The 20,048-nt window shown below is 39.7% G+C and overlaps 2 protein-coding genes across 2 annotated transcripts in view; both read right to left on the reverse strand.

Annotated features, from left to right (window-relative positions):
- Positions 1–41: 41 nt before the first annotated feature.
- ercc2 (excision repair cross-complementation group 2) lies at positions 42–15,244 on the reverse strand. Its single transcript, XM_023420731.2, has 23 exons — positions 15,096–15,244; positions 14,216–14,315; positions 12,389–12,466; positions 12,193–12,255; positions 11,903–12,016; positions 11,667–11,783; positions 10,841–10,957; positions 10,404–10,527; positions 10,097–10,193; positions 8,148–8,281; positions 7,752–7,920; positions 7,351–7,469; positions 6,610–6,679; positions 6,145–6,214; positions 5,506–5,607; positions 5,201–5,264; positions 4,907–5,028; positions 4,330–4,422; positions 3,979–4,051; positions 3,704–3,774; positions 2,496–2,639; positions 2,108–2,251; positions 42–1,206 (listed from the first exon to the last, which is right to left on the reverse strand). The coding sequence occupies exons 1-23, from the start codon at positions 15,098–15,100 to the stop codon at positions 1,114–1,116; spliced, it is 2,283 nt and encodes a 760-aa protein (XP_023276499.1). The 5' UTR covers positions 15,101–15,244; the 3' UTR covers positions 42–1,113.
- A 512-nt stretch (positions 15,245–15,756) lies between these two features.
- Positions 15,757–20,048, reverse strand: part of LOC111665722 (uncharacterized) — a 7,280-nt gene continuing 2,988 nt past the window's right edge. Inside the window, exons 6-10 of the mRNA XM_023420789.2 lie at positions 18,719–20,045; positions 18,431–18,604; positions 17,529–17,702; positions 16,895–16,941; positions 15,757–16,777 (exon numbers count right to left, since the gene is read on the reverse strand). Of these exons, the coding sequence (XP_023276557.1) occupies positions 16,239–16,777; positions 16,895–16,941; positions 17,529–17,702; positions 18,431–18,604; positions 18,719–20,045 (2,261 nt within the window). The 3' untranslated portion in view covers positions 15,757–16,238. The remainder of the gene's footprint in view (positions 16,778–16,894; positions 16,942–17,528; positions 17,703–18,430; positions 18,605–18,718; positions 20,046–20,048) is intronic.

Consider the following 20,048-nt stretch of genomic DNA (forward strand, 5'->3'; position numbering starts at 1 on the left):
TTTCAGGGAGCTGCTACTAACACTTTCCTAAGAAGAAAGTCATTTCTTAAATACAAACATGTTTATTTACTCTTGGTTGAAAAGCAGATACAAATATTCACATTCACTATAAAATGTGACTATGTACAGTTGCAGTAGTAAAGTAAACAAACAGCAGTCTGTATGACAGACACCATATGGATTGATGTTACACCCACAGATGGAATAACATTACTGTTAATGCAATGTGTTGATCCACTGATGATGACTGATTAACTTCAACACATCTGCACGTTTTGTTTGTTTGTTTGAAACATTTTTTTTTTACATTTTTAAAAACAGCACAATGTGTTTGTTTTTCTTTATTTAAAATGTAATGAGTGTTTTTTCACACAACCTGCAGTAGCTCTGAAAACAGCCCATCCATATTAGCAGTTTAATGTGAAGTAAAACTTTTTGCATCGTAACGGGAATGATTCACAGGAATACTGAAAACATATACTGCATATAAAAAATATTAGGCCCACCTCCATGAAACTGCAGCACCTTTCTCCCACATGTAATGCTGTGTTTACCGAGCGAGATAAAGGGGCAACCTAAACTGAAAACAGGCTGCTGACTTTTGACTACAGCAGATTAAAATGAAGATGGTTTGAGCAGAACTGAATGTAACACTAAATGGCTTTAGGCAGCAGTTTACAATTTGAGTATTTCAATGAGAAGCCACAATTAGGTGTTTTTGAATCTGATGTGACGTCCTCTTTATAACATGGGCAAACACAGCACTACAGAGGGCGTGTGGCTGAGAGCTGTGGTGCTAATGCTCTGTAAACTCAATGTGTGAAATACTGAATGCTGAGTGGCTTATTTTGTGTAACCTTACACAGCAGTTGCCCCCTCGGAAAATATTACTGTAACCACTAGAGTTGGGTCAACCTGTATTTTAAATACTTTTCATGGTTGTTTACCAGCAGATGGAGATGCCACATAGAAGGAAAGAGCAGTATAGTAAGTCTAATTTTAAGTTTTACTTCTGTTGTAACTTATTTTAGTATATTTGAACCGTCCTGATGTGGTAAACGCTCCACATCTGGCTCTCATCATGGACATGACATCATGGAGTGCAAGTCACCTTCAAGTCTGCTGAGCTATCCGAGTGATTTTCTGCAGCATCTCCTCCGACTGCAGCTGCTCGAGAGTCAACAGAGACAGACCCAGCTGGTCCTCCTGCACACGGAGAGAGAGAGAGAGAGAGAGAGGGCAAGAGATTATTAGACACAGGGAAAAAGAGGGAAACAAGAAGATAAGTGGAGTCACCACAGCCTGCAAGGTCAGCTATCCTCAGTGTCTTGTTAAATGACATCTGTCTTTAGGTGTTGGCCTCTGGCAAATTCATTTTATTTACTATTTTCATCAAAAAAATAGTTAAAATCTGTTAATTAAAGCAGACTCATTGAGCTCAATAACCATTTTCCAGAGAGACCATGAAATCAATAATAAAGTAATTGCTTGTTGCACATGTACAGAAGTTATGTAACTCTTTTAAATCAATCAGTCTGAGGCTAAAATAAAGCTGTAGTTAATTTTAGTCAAAATAAAATGAGGTTTAGTAACTGACTGTAAGAATTACACATTGAATCCTTAATTTATTACAGTGTGTTTGAATCTAAGGTGCACAGATGATCTTGTATGATCAGGAAATATTTATTCTGTGATGACTAGAGAGCCGTCCATGAACCTAAATGTGTTGGAATTATATTGTAGTCACAGTACAGAAAAGTTGTTTTAGTTTTTTTTTTTTTTTTTTTAAATGTGAAATTATCATTTTGACATTTAAAGAAAACATTTTATGTATTGTTGTGATGACAACTAAATTCAAACATCTTTACCAATGTCCCCTTTGGACTTTGATACAAAACAGACAAGAATTTCACACTTTAAAATTACTGTTACTACAACCAATATTTCTGTCATGGTCTTCTTTTTTTACTTCTTGTGACTTTATCCCTGCTGAGTGAACACTGATTCAAATAACATTTACAACACCGTTAGGTTAACAACCCGGGCAGCAGAGGAAAAAAATTAATGCTTTGGAACACAGACTTTAAATGGCAGGTGTGAATCTTACCTGTCTGAAAGGCTGAGCCATCTGCCGCAGGAAGTGCTTGGAGAGGTGGACCGCCTCGTCCACGGTGAGGTTCAGACTGCCGTCGTTAATGTGCTCCTGAATCCAGCGAGGAAGCTTCCCGCGTTTGTCTGCTCGGGCGTAACGCTGTGGAGAGGAAAGGGAGTTACTCCTGCTTCAGTCATCACAGACCGATTCATCTTCACTCAGGGAAATGAATCTCAAGCTTCACTTTACTGCTAAAATCAGAAGACTGTGGTTGTAATGGGACCTACCACAAGTGAAAGTGAAGCACGTTGCTGTTAAGAAATTGTGTGTTGTGTTTATAGGCCTGCTGTACTACGGCAGCATCAGAAGACAAAAATTTAGACTGGGAAAAAAGATCACACACCTTGTCAGCAAAAATCATGAGTCCGTAGTCAGTCTTGCCTCTGATGGCTCGGCCCACACACTGAGCTGCGTGACGCATGGCATCAAACGTTAGGAAGTCGTTCTCTCTGATCTGAAACTGATCCCGAAGGTACTCCAGACGAGCCTGAAACATCAGTCAGTGAGGAAAGAAACTCATGAAGCTTTGAACAGAGATGATGGTGAAACCATCCAGTCAGACTGAAGAAAATGAAATCAACATTAGAATCAACTATATTATTTGTGTATGTTGTAACTTTAATATCATCACTGATATTCTGTAGTCTGTTGTGCTGTTGCACTGAACTGCATTATATAAAGGGTGTTTCTAATATTTGTCCCTCACATTTGTATCAGTGAGGGGAGGTGCGTCAATGTGCCCATGAAGTTGAATAAATACCTCTGAAACTGTTTCAGCAAACACTGAACATTATAACTTTCATGAAGGGAAGGTTTGTTGCAGGGTGCTGTATTAGACTGCTTCACTTCTGGCTAACTCTACCTAATAACTGACTAATAACTCTGTGTATGTTTCCGATGGACCGTCCTGTGGGGGTGAGTGAAGTGAAGAGCCACTGGATCCTGCCACCTAATCATATTAGAGGTGCTCCTACGCTGTCATCTTTTAAATCTAAACTGAGAACAATTTACCATTTTATTTTATTTTTATTCCTTTTATTGGTTTTATACTTTTTATTTTTATTATTTTATTGGTCTAATTATTATTTTATTTAATCATATTTTATTCCTAGTTTTTAATAGTTTTAATTTACATATATTAATATTTACTGATCAGTTGTTGGTCTTAATTATTTTATTTTTCTTGATGGTTTTTAATTCATACATATCATTTATATGTTTGTTTTCATTTGTGTCTAATATTTTATCTTCACACTATCCACTTTTGTGGTTGCAACTCCTGTGATAACTCTTGCTTTGTGCAGCACACTGTCCTTCCACCTGGAATGAAATGTACTATATAAATAAAGCTGCATAATAAAGCATGATTTTGCATCATCACTGACAGGTGTACAAAGGTTTCTATAAAAGTTCCTTTGTGGGAACTTTGAAGACACTATAGAGTGCATCACTCAGAGCCTCAGTGAAAACAGCAGAGGACAGATTTAGTGCATTTTATGGTACATTGCGAGTGATTTCAGACACAGGCATGGACACAGTGACAGGTCTGACCTTCAGGATGCGGCTCTGTGTGTAAACATAAGGGACTCCAAACATGATGACTGCCCGGCCAAAATGATGCACTGAACAGAAAGCAGAACAAGATTCATGGTTAATAAGTTGAAAAAGTGAACTCAACATACACTTCACTTGACATGATGAAATGTTTGCTGTATCTTTATATTGTGTAAAACAATAAATAAATCTGTTGCACTGCTTGTATTGTTTCCTTTCATTTCTTTTCACTCCTGTTGGTCTCAGTAACCTGCAGCATCCTGATCATTTACCGAAATCTATTCCTTCAGACACCTTTCCTCTGGCCACAGACAGGAGGATGGCTCCTCTGCCGTTCTCACACGCCTGAGCAGCAGACAGAGATGGAGAAAGGTGAGAGGACAAAAGTTTGGGACCATCAGCATAAAAAAACACAAATAAAACATTACTACCAGTCTGCATTAATTTCTTTACCACACTCATAATGCTAAATGGCACAATCAAAGGCATTGTGTCATCAACATGATCTTGGAACCAGCTATAATGTTTTTTTCCAAATACAGATATTTCTGACTTATTTACTTTTATTAGTAATAATAATGATGATATTTAGCATAAAATAAGGTGCCAGGTGTCTGTCTGACCTCCTGGTACTTCTCCAGGGCCATGCTCGTCTCTGCAGCATCTGGAGTCTCAATGAAGATCAGCTTGTTTCTCTGGATATTCTCCAGGATACCCTGCAAATAGACACATGAAACACACATCAGGAAACTGCTTCTTTTCCATATAAAAAAAAAAAAACGTACAAAATATCAGTACAGGAATGTATTGTATTACTTCCCCTTGTGATACGTTGTTGATAAAATGGCGCTAAAGACGGGTATTTTTCTTAAAGCATGCAGGCGCTCTAAAAGGGTTACTGCTGGAGAGTGACTGGGACAGACTGCAGTCTGAAGACTGATGTGTTAGAAATGTGAGCAGTTTTACATAAAACAAGTTCATTACGCTTGTTAAGCACTGAATGTGTATGTTTTTTACATGTGTTTATTATTTTTTAGAGCAAAATGTGTGTATTGCATTATTTTATTTCAAACACTTTAAACACTTTGATCCCAGAACTGTTCTGCTTTCTGGCAGTTTGACCTTTTGAAAGTTCATGGCCACTTTAGAGTGACCAGTCTCTCAGGTGTGTGTGTGCGCCGTGTCTGCTCACACACTGACCTGTTCATACCAAGACGCCACTATGTTCTCCATGTAGACATAGCTGGTGAAAAATGCCACAATGCCATCAGGAACAATGGCAGACATCTCCATAAGTAGGTTGCCATAGTTACGAATCACAGCTGGAAACAAAAAAGAAGAATAGTTGCAATATGTTTTGTCTTGAACCATTTTTTTAAATTTTGTTCTGGAAAACAAACAGAAAAAACTAAATGTATTAATGTCAAAGCTTTCATTTGTTTTTCTGTGGAACATCGTTCTCTAACACTTGATGCTGAAGATGTTTCTACTGACCAAAGTCCTCTCTGGTCTCAAACTTTGAGCTCAGGGCCACCTGGTCGTTTCCCCTCCCAACAATCTATGTCAGACAAAACAGAACAAAAGACAAGAATAGTGGCTGGAAAGGCTTCAACAAATCAGTAATGGGTTTCAAATGTGGAAATTATAGGATTAAGATTTTGCACATGGTCAAGCAGCTGGTGTTGTGACACTATTTGTCGATTTCAGTAGTGACCAGCTCCTCTGTTTCTCTTTCAGTCCACTGGAGCGGCTACAGTGAATGTGTTTTTGAAAATGTGTATCTGAATGTAGTTACACACCAAAGGACAGAGGCAGGTACGTGACAGCGTCATGGTGAAGGATGCCATGGTAACAGGGCGGAAGTCCAGGATTCGGGGATAGATGTCCAATGGAGAGAGAGTCTGAGGACAAAAAGAAGACATGCATTCAATTATTAGTGCAGGTCAGCAGTCATTTGTTTTGTCAACACAGACTTCATGACTGCATGTAACAGAAAAATCACTTAATCACAATATTGACTTGTGGATTTAATACTGAGGCCACCAGTGTGAATAAAAATGGCAATATGTTAGTAACTGTGATACATTAAAAAAAGCCGACAAGACTGAGAAGCAATTCCTCCAAGTGCAATTACTGTACATAAATAAAAATAACTTAACAAAATTCAGTCAAATATTATATGAAGTTGCAGGATTAGTTTACTTAGTTAACTTCTTAAATGAAACAACATTCAAATGAGAAGAGAAAACTCTTGTTTACTTGAATGGTTCACCACTCTGTATACACAGCCTGGGGTGACGGTTGCATCAGACATTAAACTGGGGGTTTTTCTTTTCAAGGCCATAAGGCATAAAGTCTGAATTGTGAGTGCTACAGGACTGAAACATCATCTTTGTGGCCAGAGCAGAGAGACAGAGACAGAGTGGTATCTCTCTTACCCCTGAGGTGATGATGACCGACTGAAATCTTTGAAAAACAGGTTTGATGGCGATAGACGGGTCCATGCAACTGAGGACAGAGATGAACAAAGACAGAGAATAAAGATCAGAGCAATCACTTGTTTTCACTGTTTATATCACACAGGCTCAGTTCTGCATCGCCTCACATATTTGATCACTCCCTTTGATTGGCTGTAAACTGTAAACAACAAACTAGTCCCTCGACCCAACAAAAACATCCAATAGACATCATCATCATCATTGTGTAAAATAAACAGGCCTGGAATCTGTGCTCTTGTTAAAATGTCACTGTAATTAATACTAATTAACAACCATAAATCTCACAACTCAACAAAATGTCTTAAATTAAAAAAGTAAATGTTTGTCACATTTAAATGCCAGAAATGCTGTTGATCTTTCACAGATGACCTCTGCTAACATTACAAAATGATTTGTCAACTGTACCTGAAGTGCAGCACGGGGTTGGCGATGGTTGGTGTTCTGTCTTCAAAGGGCTCAATGATTATGGTGAAACCTAGAGACAGAGAGAAAGAAATTCAAAACCACACACTTTTAACAGACTGAACAGTTTTACTTTAACTGTCTTTGGGATCTTTGTTTTTTCTTTTACAAAGATTTGTTGAAACAAAAGATCAGCATCAGCTAAGACTATTTGTCTGCTGGTAGTGCTGCTGTTGTCTCTTTTTAGACTGTACATCTGTATATCTTTAGATAGTTGTATGATATTATCAATTGTGTTGTCTGTTTTGTGTTGTTTTTGCTTTTGTTGTCTCTTCTTAGATTATATATCACAATCAATGCATTTCAATACATATTTTATTCTACTTTCATATCTGTAATGAATTATTGTCTTATGTTAATACAATTTGACTGTTTTAATTACACTCTACAAGTAAAAGCCAAGACAAGAGCAACAGCTATAAACTCTGTGTGCAACACAAATCAGTTTCATGCTTTGTAGTGGAACTATGTTACATATCATTGTCCCTTTTAAATAAAAAAAAAAGAAACATTATGAAAAAGAAAGCTGTGATGGCACTTGTTTTTACACAGCAGAAGCAATGACTTCAGATATCAGAAGCTAAATCTGACTTCTGCCACACATCTCACTGCAAATACAGAGTAATATATTTGCTAACAGTGTCTGACCTGAGCACTTAAAGATGTACAGAGGTGTTTCAGTACCTTGGCTGTACGTGCTGACCAGGGTGGCGAAGTTGGAGATGAGAGTAACAGCTGAGAAGTCGGCGATGTCGGCAATCTCCAGAGTTCGTAGTAATGACTGCAACCGCTCTGCACAAAACCTGGAGAGACACAGACAGGGATACATGAAAGATTCAGGAGAGAGGGCCTACAGAGTCAGTTGGAAGCTGCTAAGGAGAAAGGAGGAATTAATGTAATTTAACCCCTGAAGCAGAGACTGAGAAACTGAGCAAAAAAGTGAAAGAGCATGAAAACGAGTGAGCACATGATCACATGAAGCCACACTGCTGACTAAAGCTAAATGTGTGCAGAATTCAAGCAAAAAGGTAAATTAATGAAAAAATGGGATTTCGTTATAACGTGTTTCTAAATCAGACGCTCACCTGAGAGGCTTGCGGTCGATGCAGACTTTGTCGAAGATGTCTTTGAGGAACTGTGGCGCGCTCTCCTGTACGACATGTTGGACCCTCAGACGAGACTTCAAATACTCCAGGAAACGCCTCAAGAAACCAACAAAGTGCTCGGCTGTGCGAATAGTACCAGGAACAGCCTCTGAGAGAGAGAGAGAGAGAGAGAGAGAGAGAGAGAGAGAGAGAGAGAGAGAGAGAGAGAGAGAGAGAAAGAGAGAGAGAGAGAGAGAGCAGACAGACAGAGTGTCAACCTTTTGTTTTTGTTTTTTTCATATAAACGATCATTCTGAAATCAGTGCAATGAAAGGAAGGAATATAAGAAAAACGAAATAATTTTGTGTCTATGTCCAATCCTGTTGATGGCTGTACCTCGAAGAATTTCATCTGGTAACACTGGATTTGAGAGGTAGACGTCTGTTTCTCTGGCAACGTTGGCTTCCTTCAGCCCCTCAACCAGTCGCCTGTACTCCTCCTTCAGCTTAGCGGCATCCGTCTCTTTTATCCTTTCAGAAAGCAGGAGAGCAAGAGCAGAGAGGACAACATGAAGTTGATGCGCTCCATCAGGAAACAATGGATACATCCCAATGCTCACACTTGTATTTGTGAAAACTCAAGTGCCCACATGTGTGATGTATTTGTAGTAACTGCCACAGTGGCCAAATGCCTGCTAAGACTGTGAGCATGTGGAGGTCTGTCACAGCTGAGTGGGGCATGCTTTAACAATTCTGTGGCTCATATACAGCTCAATGGATCTTGGGTACTCACAGATAAGTAGAACACATCAAACAGAATTACAGATGCAATCAGATGAGAAATAAAAAAACAAATGCACAGGAGCTGAGAGGAGTAATACAATTAATAAGCAACTGAATCTAGAAGCACATAGTTCTACTGTACATGAAGGAGAAGGGATTATTTTTCAATAGGTTCTGTTTGACAACATGTTAAGGGAAAGAACGCATTTGTCTAGGTCACTGATGAAAGGATATATTTAATATTTACTTGTGCAGTGCCTGTTATGTAATTTATAGTTCAATACTGTATTCGATCATCTAATCATCATCATCTAATTTCCACATCACTGCTGTGTAATGATATTATTAATAATCATCATCACCACCATCATAATAAAAGACCCTATTTGTCACACACGTGACCTGACCACATATTCAAAAGGATTGCTTTGACACATACAATCACTTGCCAATTTATTAGGTACACCTAGATAAAACTAATGCAGTATGAGACTACAGGCAATAAATCCTCCGTCATGAGAATTATAATGTTCAGTTTTTATTGAATCAATATGAGAGGTGTTGGTTAATTTCTGGAAGTTGTGGTGTTATTCAGCTGCACTGGGTTATACTGAAGTGTTCCTAATATTTTGTCAACCTTTATTCATATAAATGGGATGGACAATATATCAGGAACACTTCTCTGTATAATCCAGTACAGCTGAAAAGCACCAAACAATAACAATAACAGCAACGGTGCATTTGTTTCGTCCTTGGGTGGGGATAAAAAAGTAGACAAAATGGCAGCATCTTAGAAAACACTTGTGACTGCACAGCTATTGTGCTGCGGTGATAAGCCATTTCCAATTTGGATCTCTGACTGAAATTCACTCGCACTTTAGATGACCCTGTGCAGGTCTCATGGCTGCAGCTCGTTTTCCTTTAGGGTGCCACCTTTACAACGTGCTCTTGTTGTAATCAGAGATGGTGGTTATGTGGATTGCTCACCCTAACTGACTGTCGTTTAATGTTCCTCGAGAATTGCTCTTCCAAAAACCTTCACTATCGACACTGCCCGTCCTTGGGTCCTCAACAATACACCAATGAAGTTTGAAGTCGATCAGATGAGCGGTTGTCGAGAAACTCAGACTGACAGAAATTCTTCATTTATAGTTTGATTTTGACAATGTCATGTCTATAACTCTTGTGAAGAGGAACAGATTTTTCATATTGACAGGTGACCATCTGTTTAGATAATACCACAAGTTCAGGTGTAAAGTTCAGACCTGCATTATAATATTTCAGTTCATCCCAACATATAAACTTCAACCAGTTGATGATTAAAACCAGCTTAGGGGGACAGAAGACCATGGTGAATTGTGGGATACACATGGCTCTGACTACTGCTGCTCCACAATGGTATTAAGAAAAGTGCGAGTTAAGTGCACTATGTGTTGGCATGTTTCAGATGTCAGAATTTGCCTACTACCTGGCAGTGCACACGAGAAACACAAAGACCTTAAGGTTGACTACAAGACAGTGTTTCAGTGCTCTTGCTGCTGCTGTACCCTGCACCACTCTCACTTGTGTATGTTGTTCTGGAGTGTGTCCACATTGTTCTGGCAGCGGTCCAGCGTTCGCCTGGTGATGTTCACACTCATGGAGTCGATACATACGTTGTCTGAAGAGAGGGGAAGAAACAGCAGAGGAAAAGAGGTAGAATTTAAAAGACAAAACAAGAGGAGAAACATTAAATCTTTTTCATGAAATAAATTTACAATAATTAACATAAAGCCTAAATTAATTATAAAATGAATCTCAGGTTAAGATTTGATATTATTTTCCTTTTATTACACTCAATCATAATGTTACACTCAGTTCCATTCTTTACCTATATTATGAGCCTCATCAAACACCACTACAGATTTCTTGGCCAGCTCTTTGGACACCAGGTCAGCTATCTTGGGGTCAAGCAGGTAGTGGTAGCTGTACACCACGATGTTGGCATGGAGGATCTGAGGGCAAATAAATAAAGTCAGGGGAACAGTGGTTTTCAGTAAATGAAATAATGACTGAAAGCTATTTTGCCCAATACAAATAATTTTTTCTTGTTATCATAAGAAAAACACTCGCATATAAAAAAAAAAAAAGCAATAAGTAGATCTGTAAATGCTGTTAATTCAATTATTTTGCTCTCAGAAAAGAAAGTGCATTTGTTTTAATCTTAACCAACTATAAATCCATCCAGTAATGGCTTTACTAGGAAAAGCTGAATGTCCACATCAAGTTGAAAGTATTATGTTTGTAGAAGTCTGCAGTGCAACATACAGAGTAGCGTGCCAGATAGTAAGGACACCAGCCTTTCCTCCTGCCAAAGTCCTTTAGGTCATCAAGGTTATAGATGCCAGCAGGAAGAGGCACCTGTCGACCGACTGCATCAAACTCCTGCAGAAACAAACCACAACGAGGAATGAGGTTCAAAGAAACAAGAGAAGCAGACGACACTTCTTAAAAGGTCCTGACGGCTGGTTTTAAGGCTCAGTCTCTGAATACAGGCTGTGTGCATTTCTCTGTGGACTGAAGCTTTGATACTTTCACAGTATTAATATAGAACCTGATCTATAATCAAACAACACATGGACATCTCCCTTTAGACTATATGGGACCTTTCTTTAATGATCATTTTGTCACAGTTTGAGCTTTGTTAGGTGTTAGACGTTTGGGTTTTAGCTGAATAAAAAGGTAAACAGTTCCACCTTCAAATATAAACTGATGTTACACAATTTCATACATGTGACCTGAGATGTGTTACAGATTCATACAACACAACTCATTTCATACAATTTCATTTGCTTTAGCCTTGATACTGATCCTAACATGAGGGTGACACCGTCCTATAATGGTCTCTGTTCTCAGGTGTCAGTCCCGTTGTGCTACAGACTGCTGTTGCTGTATCTGTTGTAAATATTAGTCACACACACACACTTGGTTCACAAAACATTTTTTTAACATTTAAAAACAGAAAATGTATTAGGTGCTGTGATCCATAATTTATTGTTGAGTTAAACGTTCCCTCAATCTGCCTCATTTACTTCTACTTCCTGTTGAAAAACAACAGCTGCTCTGAGTCAGATGAACTCAGGCGACTTCCTACCTCGTAGAAACGACAGACGGGCAGGTTGGGGTTGCTGTGGCGTTGTGCACGAATGTAGGACGCTGTCAGACTGTGGCACTTCCCATCAACCTCCTTTCCAAAGCGAAGGGAGCTCACCTGGAAATAAGCGGAGGATCCTGGTTACAGTCAAGGCAGGTGCTTCACACGTGTATGTTAGTTTGTTCATGTTTCCTGTGTTGTATGTGAGGTGTTGATTAAACAGCAGGTGTTCGTACCTCAGGGTGGATGCAGAGGTTTTTCCTGGAGGAAAGAGCCAGAGCCAAGAAGTTGTTGGTTTCTCCAGTTTCTTTGGAATAAAACTCCATCAGTTTCCTCAGCTCCTCCACAACCTAATGACAATACATGACACAAGTTGTGATGATGTGTAGAACATCTCCTTATTATTGTTGAACTGACTATTAAATGTTTTCTTACATGTTTTACTGTTTGAGTTTAACTTTCTGACCAGACAGGACAGTTGGACAGGACAAAGAGCTGAGTGTGAATTCATTTGACACTGACTCACCTTCTCGATCTCTGGAACTGTTCTGGAGCAGTATATTAACTTTGTCACCTCCAAAGGAAAGGCCTGACAGAGAGAGAAGCTCACATATTAGTGTGTTTGTGTGGCACTGGCCGGTGGGAAGCCACAGTGGTGGCTTGGTTGGTAACTCCAGCACAATCTGAAAGCACAGAAAGTTTAAGAGAGAAGCTAAACTCACCCTTTGGTAGGCAACAATGAGAGACAACAGAGAGATGGTCTTCCCTGTTCCTGAGGGCATCTCCAGGACTCCATGACCCTGAACAAGACAACAAAACACACAGACATGAAGTGAATACTGTGTAGCTGTCCTCCCAGCGATGCAGCAGAAAACAACAACTCAGGATAATTTAACCCCCCCCCCCCCTTGATTGGCGTTTCATCAGTCACTCAGAGATGAATCAGGGACAGATAAACTGTGTTTCCTTCGCTTTGTTTCCCCCAAAAGAGTAACACAATACAACAGTAACACGAGAGGGTATTCAGTATTAAAGATTGTAACTTTCAAGACACCTATTTGATTTAGAAAGTGAGAAAGAGATTTTCAAATCACGAGGAGAGAGGAGGAACGATAACAGTGACCAACAATTCTTTCAACATGAATACATGCAAGGGAGAGGTAAGAGTTGTTTTAAGTCATTTTTTATACAATCAAAACACAGACTACAGCACTAATCCCCTATGATAGAGAGATTGTAATTAAACTAAAGCATGTGTTAAGACAGTATCTGTATTTACCTGCAGATTGGAAAGTAACAAAGTCCATTTACTCAAGTACTGTACTTAAGTTCAATTTTGAGGTAGTTGTACTTTACATGACTAAACTAATGTGCTTTTTACTGCAATACATTTATCTGGCAGCTGTAGTTTGTTTCAGAATCAGATAATTAATACAAAATGTATTTAGGAAATAAACAGTGATGTATCCATTATAGGTTAAAGAAAGACTTAGTATACAAAGCTAAATTTTCAATGAGATGATACTTTTGTACTTTTGCTTGAGTAAGATTTAATTAATTTTACCTGTAACAGTATTTCTACACTGTGTATTACTATTTCTAATTCAGTAAAAGATCTGGGTACTTCTGTAAGAACTGGTATTGACATACACTCACAGAGCACTTTATTAGGAACACCTGTACACCTGTTTGTTCATGCAATTATCCTATCAGCCAATCACGTGGCAGCAGTGAATTAAAGCATGCAGATTCAGGTCTGGAGCTTCAGTTCATGGTCACATCAAACATCGGAATGGGGAAAATGTGATCTCCATTACTTTGACTCATTATAATCTCGTTTGAGTCTTTCTAAAACTTCTGATCTCCTGGGATTTCCATGCACAGCAGACTCTAGATTTTACAAAAACGTGCAATAAACACCTAGTGAGCGGCAGTTCTGCAGACAGCAAGGCTACAGTCACTCAGATAACCACTCTTTACAACTGTGGTGAGCAGAAACGCTTCAGAGCGAACAACATGTTGAACCTTGAGGTGGATGAGCTACACCAGCAGAAGACCACGTCAGGTTCCACTTCCTGTCATCAAGACCAGAAACCTGAAGCTGCGGTGGACACAGACTCACCAACACTGGACGGTTGAACACCTGGTCTGATGGATCTGGATTTGTGCTGAGGCAGCAGATGGTAGAGTCAGAGTTTGGTGTCACCTGCATGAATCCATGAACAGACCAGGCTGGTGGTGGTGGTGTAATGATGTGGGGAATGTTCTCTTGGCTCACTTTGGGCCATTTGATACCAATCAATCATCGTTTGATGCTAAAGCCTGCCTGCGTATTGTTGCTGACCACGTGCAGCCCTTAATGTCCACAATTTGCTTAGTGAGGGTATGTGCATGACATCATACTAAGATATGAGGATTTGTGATTAAGATTTTAATATTGTGTTATTGGGATGAAAATGAGCTTTTACCTACAACACAGTTTAATTAAAGTGAATGACCTGTATCGGTATATCCTGTGGGATTAACAGAGATACTGAAACACCACCCACCTTGGCATCCAGGGTCCTCTTCAGCTCCAGCATGTAAGAGTACTGCTCAGGATAGATGTAGTCATATGGAAAGTACACCAACAGACCCTCGATGTTGAGCCTGGAATAAAACAATACGTGTAACTGGTTTCACACATATAGCAGATTCAGAGCAGAGAGTTTTGCCTGTTTTTATTCATACTGTATGTGATGATATGAAAAGCAACGTCACGGTGCTTAAACCTAAAACTTTAATATCACATAGAATAATATTCAGTATCTGATTCACCAACCAAATTATGAAAGATGAATCTATTGACATGTCTTTGACATTTTTGTCAGTACTTCCCATCTATATACAACAGTAATTCCAAATAATACCATTAATCAAACATTAAACACGGCCTGGACTTGGATAAGCAGCAGAGAATTAATCAATGTTTTATTTTAGGTCCACATGAATTGTGCAAAGCATCAGAGGTCTGGAACAGTAATACTGAAGATGTTCCTGCCTATTTTAGTTAAAGTCACGTACAAACACATTATACAGGCTAGAAAAATATTACGGTCCTTTGTAAATGAAGTGTTAAATTGAAAAATGGGGATTTTTTTAGGTCCTGCAGACACTCTGTCAATGTAGGATGTAGGTATTCAACGTAGGATTACACATGTGCATGATGCTAAGCTAATGTGGACACTGGTTTTGTAACTCAACTTTAATTAAACGAACGCACAGACTGACTTTTGGAGAAAAGCCTGAATACACCGCAGCTGCCAGTGTCAGTTTTAATGTTAATAAACTGTCAGATAGTTAGTTATTGTTAAACTTAATGCTATCATGCTAGCACTGACAACACATTACGTCTGCAAGAGTTTTTTTTATTTAAGCAGAAACACTCACTTCATTTTGGTGAGACGTGTAACAGCCGCTCCTATTTTTTAAAAGCCACTTTCGTTATTTTGAAATAACCATTAATAACTCTGGTCTAAGCAAAAACAACACACAGACAGCAGCAGTACAAAGCTCGTGGCTCCTCCTCCTCCTACTTCTTCTTCATCGTTCTTCTTCTTCTATGATTTTTGGCGCTTTACCGCCCTCTATAGGCTAAAGAATGAACTGCTTGATTTTTAAAAATAAAACAAGCTGATAATCAGGCAATATTTTAAGAATTATAACTTTAAACATGAATAAAATGATAACAATGCACTAATAAACCATTAGCAATCAGAAAATGTGTTAAAATACTTTAATATGTGTTATTTCTTGAACACGAGAACCCACCTAATTGTGAATGTGAAAATAAATAGTCTTGAGACCTTTTTCAACAAAACAACGAACGCACAGACTGACTTTTGGAGAAAAGCCTGAATACACCGCAGCTGCCAGTGTCAGTTTTAATGTTAATTAAACTGTCAGATAGTTAGTTATTGTTAAACTTAATGCTATCATGCTAGCACTGACAACACATTACATCTGCAAGAGTTTTTTTTATTTAAGCAGAAACACTCACTTCATTTTGATGAGAGGTAATTGTGAATGTGAAAATAAATAGTCTGAGACCTTTTTTCAACAAAACACAAGTTTATTTATTTTGTCTGACTGGTTAATTCACATAATTCAATGAATAAAGTGTCACTTTAAAACACATTGCATACATGTTTTGTATTATTTTAACAAGGTTAACAGGCTATAATATCCTCAATTTCTAAAGTATCTCTAGAAAGCAGTATGTTCAAAGTCTCCTGAATATTCTGTGTGCATGTTGATAACAAGCATAATACGCTGAATCTATCCTTAGAAAGTCAGTGACATTCAGATCTGCTGACCGTTCCAATGATTTGTTTGAAAAAATAAAGCATAAAAGTAGAGTTAAAGCTATAAATGTTTTTGGGACATGTATAAGTAATATATCTCATGTTTACTTTAAACACAGTTGAAACAAAAATTGTTACTTTAACAATATGATTACTATATTAAAATGTGCCTAGCTTCCTCCATCCATTCAACAGTGAGAAAGTTCCTCTAACAGGAGCAGACTCTCTGCTACACTGAACACAGAGACACTGAAGATTGAGACTTGAACCAGGACCCAAACCCAAACCCAGGATAAAGAGGTTCAGTGAATGTGGTGTTGAAGGTGTAGAGGTGGATCAGTGAGTCAGAGGAGACTCTGTAGAAGGACAGGATGCCAGCAGGAAAGTCCAAATAAACTGCTACTCTTTCAGAGAAAGAGGAGGAGAAGACGGATGTTCCTGTCTTATTGTACCAGACATAGTAACTACTACCAGAGCTGTACAGACTCCAGGACCTGTTGTTCATTCCAAACCTGCTGTCATCTCTGTCTCCTTTCCTTTTGATTCCTCTGTAACTCACTGATATATAACACCCTCCTACACATTCAACCTCCCAGTAACAGCGACCAGTACAGTCATTTCTACACAGCAGCTGAGCCCAGTGGTCAAATCTGTCTGGATGATCAGGATATGACTGATCCTCCCTCACAAGTATCACCTTCCTCTTGTTGTCAGACAGTTTGATTTCTCTGTTCACCGTGTTTGAGTCGAATGTGAGTTCACAGGAATCTGATGGAGAGAACAAGACACCAAACAGCTGCAGTTATTGATCTATCATCTGACATGACTCAGGACATCAGTGATCACAATGAGTGTTTTCATGAATCAAATTAAAAACACACTTACACTTCTTCAGACCTGGTCTCAACCACTGGACTCCACCAGGCTCAAGCCTGAAAGGAGAGGGGGGGGGGTGTGAGACACAAGCTTTCAGTCTCTTTCTGAGCAGCACAAACAATTGTCACAGCAAGTAAGATGAGGACACAAAGTCCTTAATGAAAACTACAGTGGCTGTGGGTTCATTAGACCTCTGGACACAGGACCACATCTGAACCTCAGATTTTTTTTAGTATTAAAGTGAAAGTGACTTGATGGCATGACCTGATTTAACTGTCTTATGTCCTCTTATATCCTTGATTCAAGATACTGGGAGATTAGTGTCATCACTGTGATTAATGTGTTAACTCTGAACAGTTATCTTAAGTCTGTGGGTTTGTTGTAAAAGCACTCTGCACGCTCAAAGTCACTATATCTGTTCAGGAGCAGTCAAACCAGCTGCAGCTGCTGATACAGCCTGAAATCAAGTCATTTGTAAACATTGGTAGTGAGAATAAAGCTGAAATTCCTGCTCAGGTCCCAGATTACAGCTGATTTCGTAATTGTGATCTGTTCTCGTAAATGTGACAGTGAATGCAACGCGCTTCTGTAGAGATCAGTCATCAGCTGAGACAGAAAAACTGTGTCCAGTGTCTCTCCATACCTGAGGGTGTCCAGGCTCCAGTCTGGATCCTCCAGTCCAGCAGACAGTAGCTTCACTCCTGAGTCTCCTGCATGATTGTAGCTCAGGTCCAGCTCTCTCAGATGGGAGGGGTTTGAGCTCAGAGCTGAAGCCAGAGAAGCACAGCCTTCCTCTGTGACCAGACAGCCTGACAGACTAAACACACAACACACAGGAACCCCCTATGAACATTTGATAGAAGCTTATTTCCTTATTTTTGGCTCTGGTCCATTTTGGTCCAGGTACATTTGCATTTGTTCAATCATTTAATTCAAAAACTAAAGCAAAAAAAAAGAGAAAATAATGCAACATCCTCATGGAAAGTAATCATATGTCTAGAAAGCACTGCTGAAGTTTATTAAAATGTACTTTACACTACCCTACACAGGTTGACTGTTTATCCACTTATGGAAATAAGGTTTCATTGGTTTACCCATTAATCACAGGGTTGGTGGTTTGATCCCCACCCCTGCCCACATGAATTGCCCTTGGGCAAAAACCTGAACATCAAATTTCCCTGATGGCCAGACGAGCACCTTGCACGGTAGCTCGCTGCCATCTGTGTGTGAATGGGTGAGAGCCAATGTGTAAAGTAACTTGGATAAAATATAAAATGCAGCCATTTACCATTTTTTAGTTTTAGTCAGTGAAGTTTTACTCATGCAAGTCTGAGCATTTTGATGTTCCAGATGTTTCCATCTATCTTGTCTACAATCACCATGGTTACAGTTGTTTCCATCTTTGTTGTGTACAGTTACCATGGTTACAACTGACCACATCTTTACTGAGAGGCTGTTTAACCTCTATGATACTCTTTAATATCAGCATTGTTGAACTTGAGGAATATGTCCACTCATTTAAAGCACACAGTAACTCGATCTGACCTGAGAGCCTCCAGTGTACAGTGTGGACTCTGCAGTCCAGCAGACAACAGCTTCACTCCTGAGTCCTGCAGGTTGTTGTTACTCAGGTCCAGCTCTTTCAGACTAGAGGACTGGGAGCTGAGAAGTGAGGACAGAGCTTCACAGCTTCTCTCTGAGAGGTTACAGCCACTTAGTCTGAAGAGATGATTAGAAAGAACGAAAGAAGAAAGGAATTTATTTTCTGTTCTGTTGAAAAGATATTGGTGTGTTTATATGATGATCCATAAATTAAACTATCTGTACACTTACACAGCTTTGTTAGATGCTTTGATCACTGGCAGCAGCCTCAGAAGAGCCTCCTCTGAACCAGAGTATTTCTTCAGGTCAAACACGTCCAGATCTTTTTCTGATGACAGTAAGATGAAGACCAGAGCTGACCATTGAGCAGGGGACAGTTTATCTGTAGACAGACTTCCTGAACTCAGGGACTGTTGGATCTGCTCCACTAGAGACTGATCATTCAGTTCATTCAGACAGTGGAACAGGTTGATGCTTTGCTCTGGAGAGAGAGTCTCTTCGATTATCTGCTTGATGTACTGGACTGTTTCCTGATTGGTCTGTAAGTGACTTCCTGTCTTTGACATCAGGCCTTGTAGGAGATTCTGATTGGTCTCCAGTGAAAGACCCAGGAGGAAGCGTAGGAACAAGTCTAGGTGTCCATTTGGACTCTGTAAGGCCTCGTCCACAGCTCTCTGGTAGAAGTGGGTCTGTGTACATTCAACCTTTCCTTTAGACTTCTTGGAGGTAGATTGTTCGTCTGACATCATCAGATTGACTCCAGAGTTGAAGAAGGTCAGATGGACATGAAGAGCAGCCAGAAACTCCTGAACACTCAGGTGGACGAAGCAGAACACCTTCTCCTGGTACAGGCCTCTCTCCTCTTTAAAGATCTGTGTGAACACTCCTGAATACACTGATGCTGCTCTGATATCGATGCCACACTCTGTCAGGTCTGATTCATAGAAGATCAGGTTTCCTTTCTGCAGCTGCTCAAAAGCCAGTTTTCCCAGAGACTCAATTATCTCCCTGTTCTCTGGACTCCAGTGTGGATCTGTCTCAGATCTTCCATGATACTTGATGTTGCTCAGTTTGGACTGAACCACCAGGAAGTGGATGTACAGCTCAGTCAGGGTCTTGGGCAGCTTACCTCCCTCTCTGGTTTTCAACACATCCCCCAGAACTGTAGCAGTGATCCAGCAGAAGACTGGGATGTGGCACATGATGTGGAGGCTTCGTGATGTCTTGATGTGGGAGATGATTTTGTTGCCCAGTTGGCGATCTGTGAACCTCTTCCTGAAGTACTCCTCCTTCTGTAGGTCAGTGAACCCTCTGACCTCTGTCACCATGTCAACACACTCGGAAGGGATCTGATTGGCTACTGCAGGTCGTGTGGTTATCCAGAGGCGAGCGGAGGGAAGCAGTTTCCCCCTGATGAGGTTTGTCAGCAGCACGTCCACTGAGGTGGACTCTGTAACATCAGTCAGGATCTCAGTGTTGGGGAAGTCCAGAGGAAGTCGACACTCATCCAGACCGTCAAAGATGAACACGACCTGGAACTGATCAAACCTGCAGATTCCTG

The sequence above is a fragment of the Seriola lalandi genome, unplaced genomic scaffold, assembly GCF_002814215.2.
Source record: "Seriola lalandi dorsalis isolate HSWRI2012SDOR001 ecotype SW California unplaced genomic scaffold, Sedor1 jcf7180002054657, whole genome shotgun sequence".
NCBI lineage: Eukaryota > Metazoa > Chordata > Actinopteri > Carangiformes > Carangidae > Seriola > Seriola lalandi.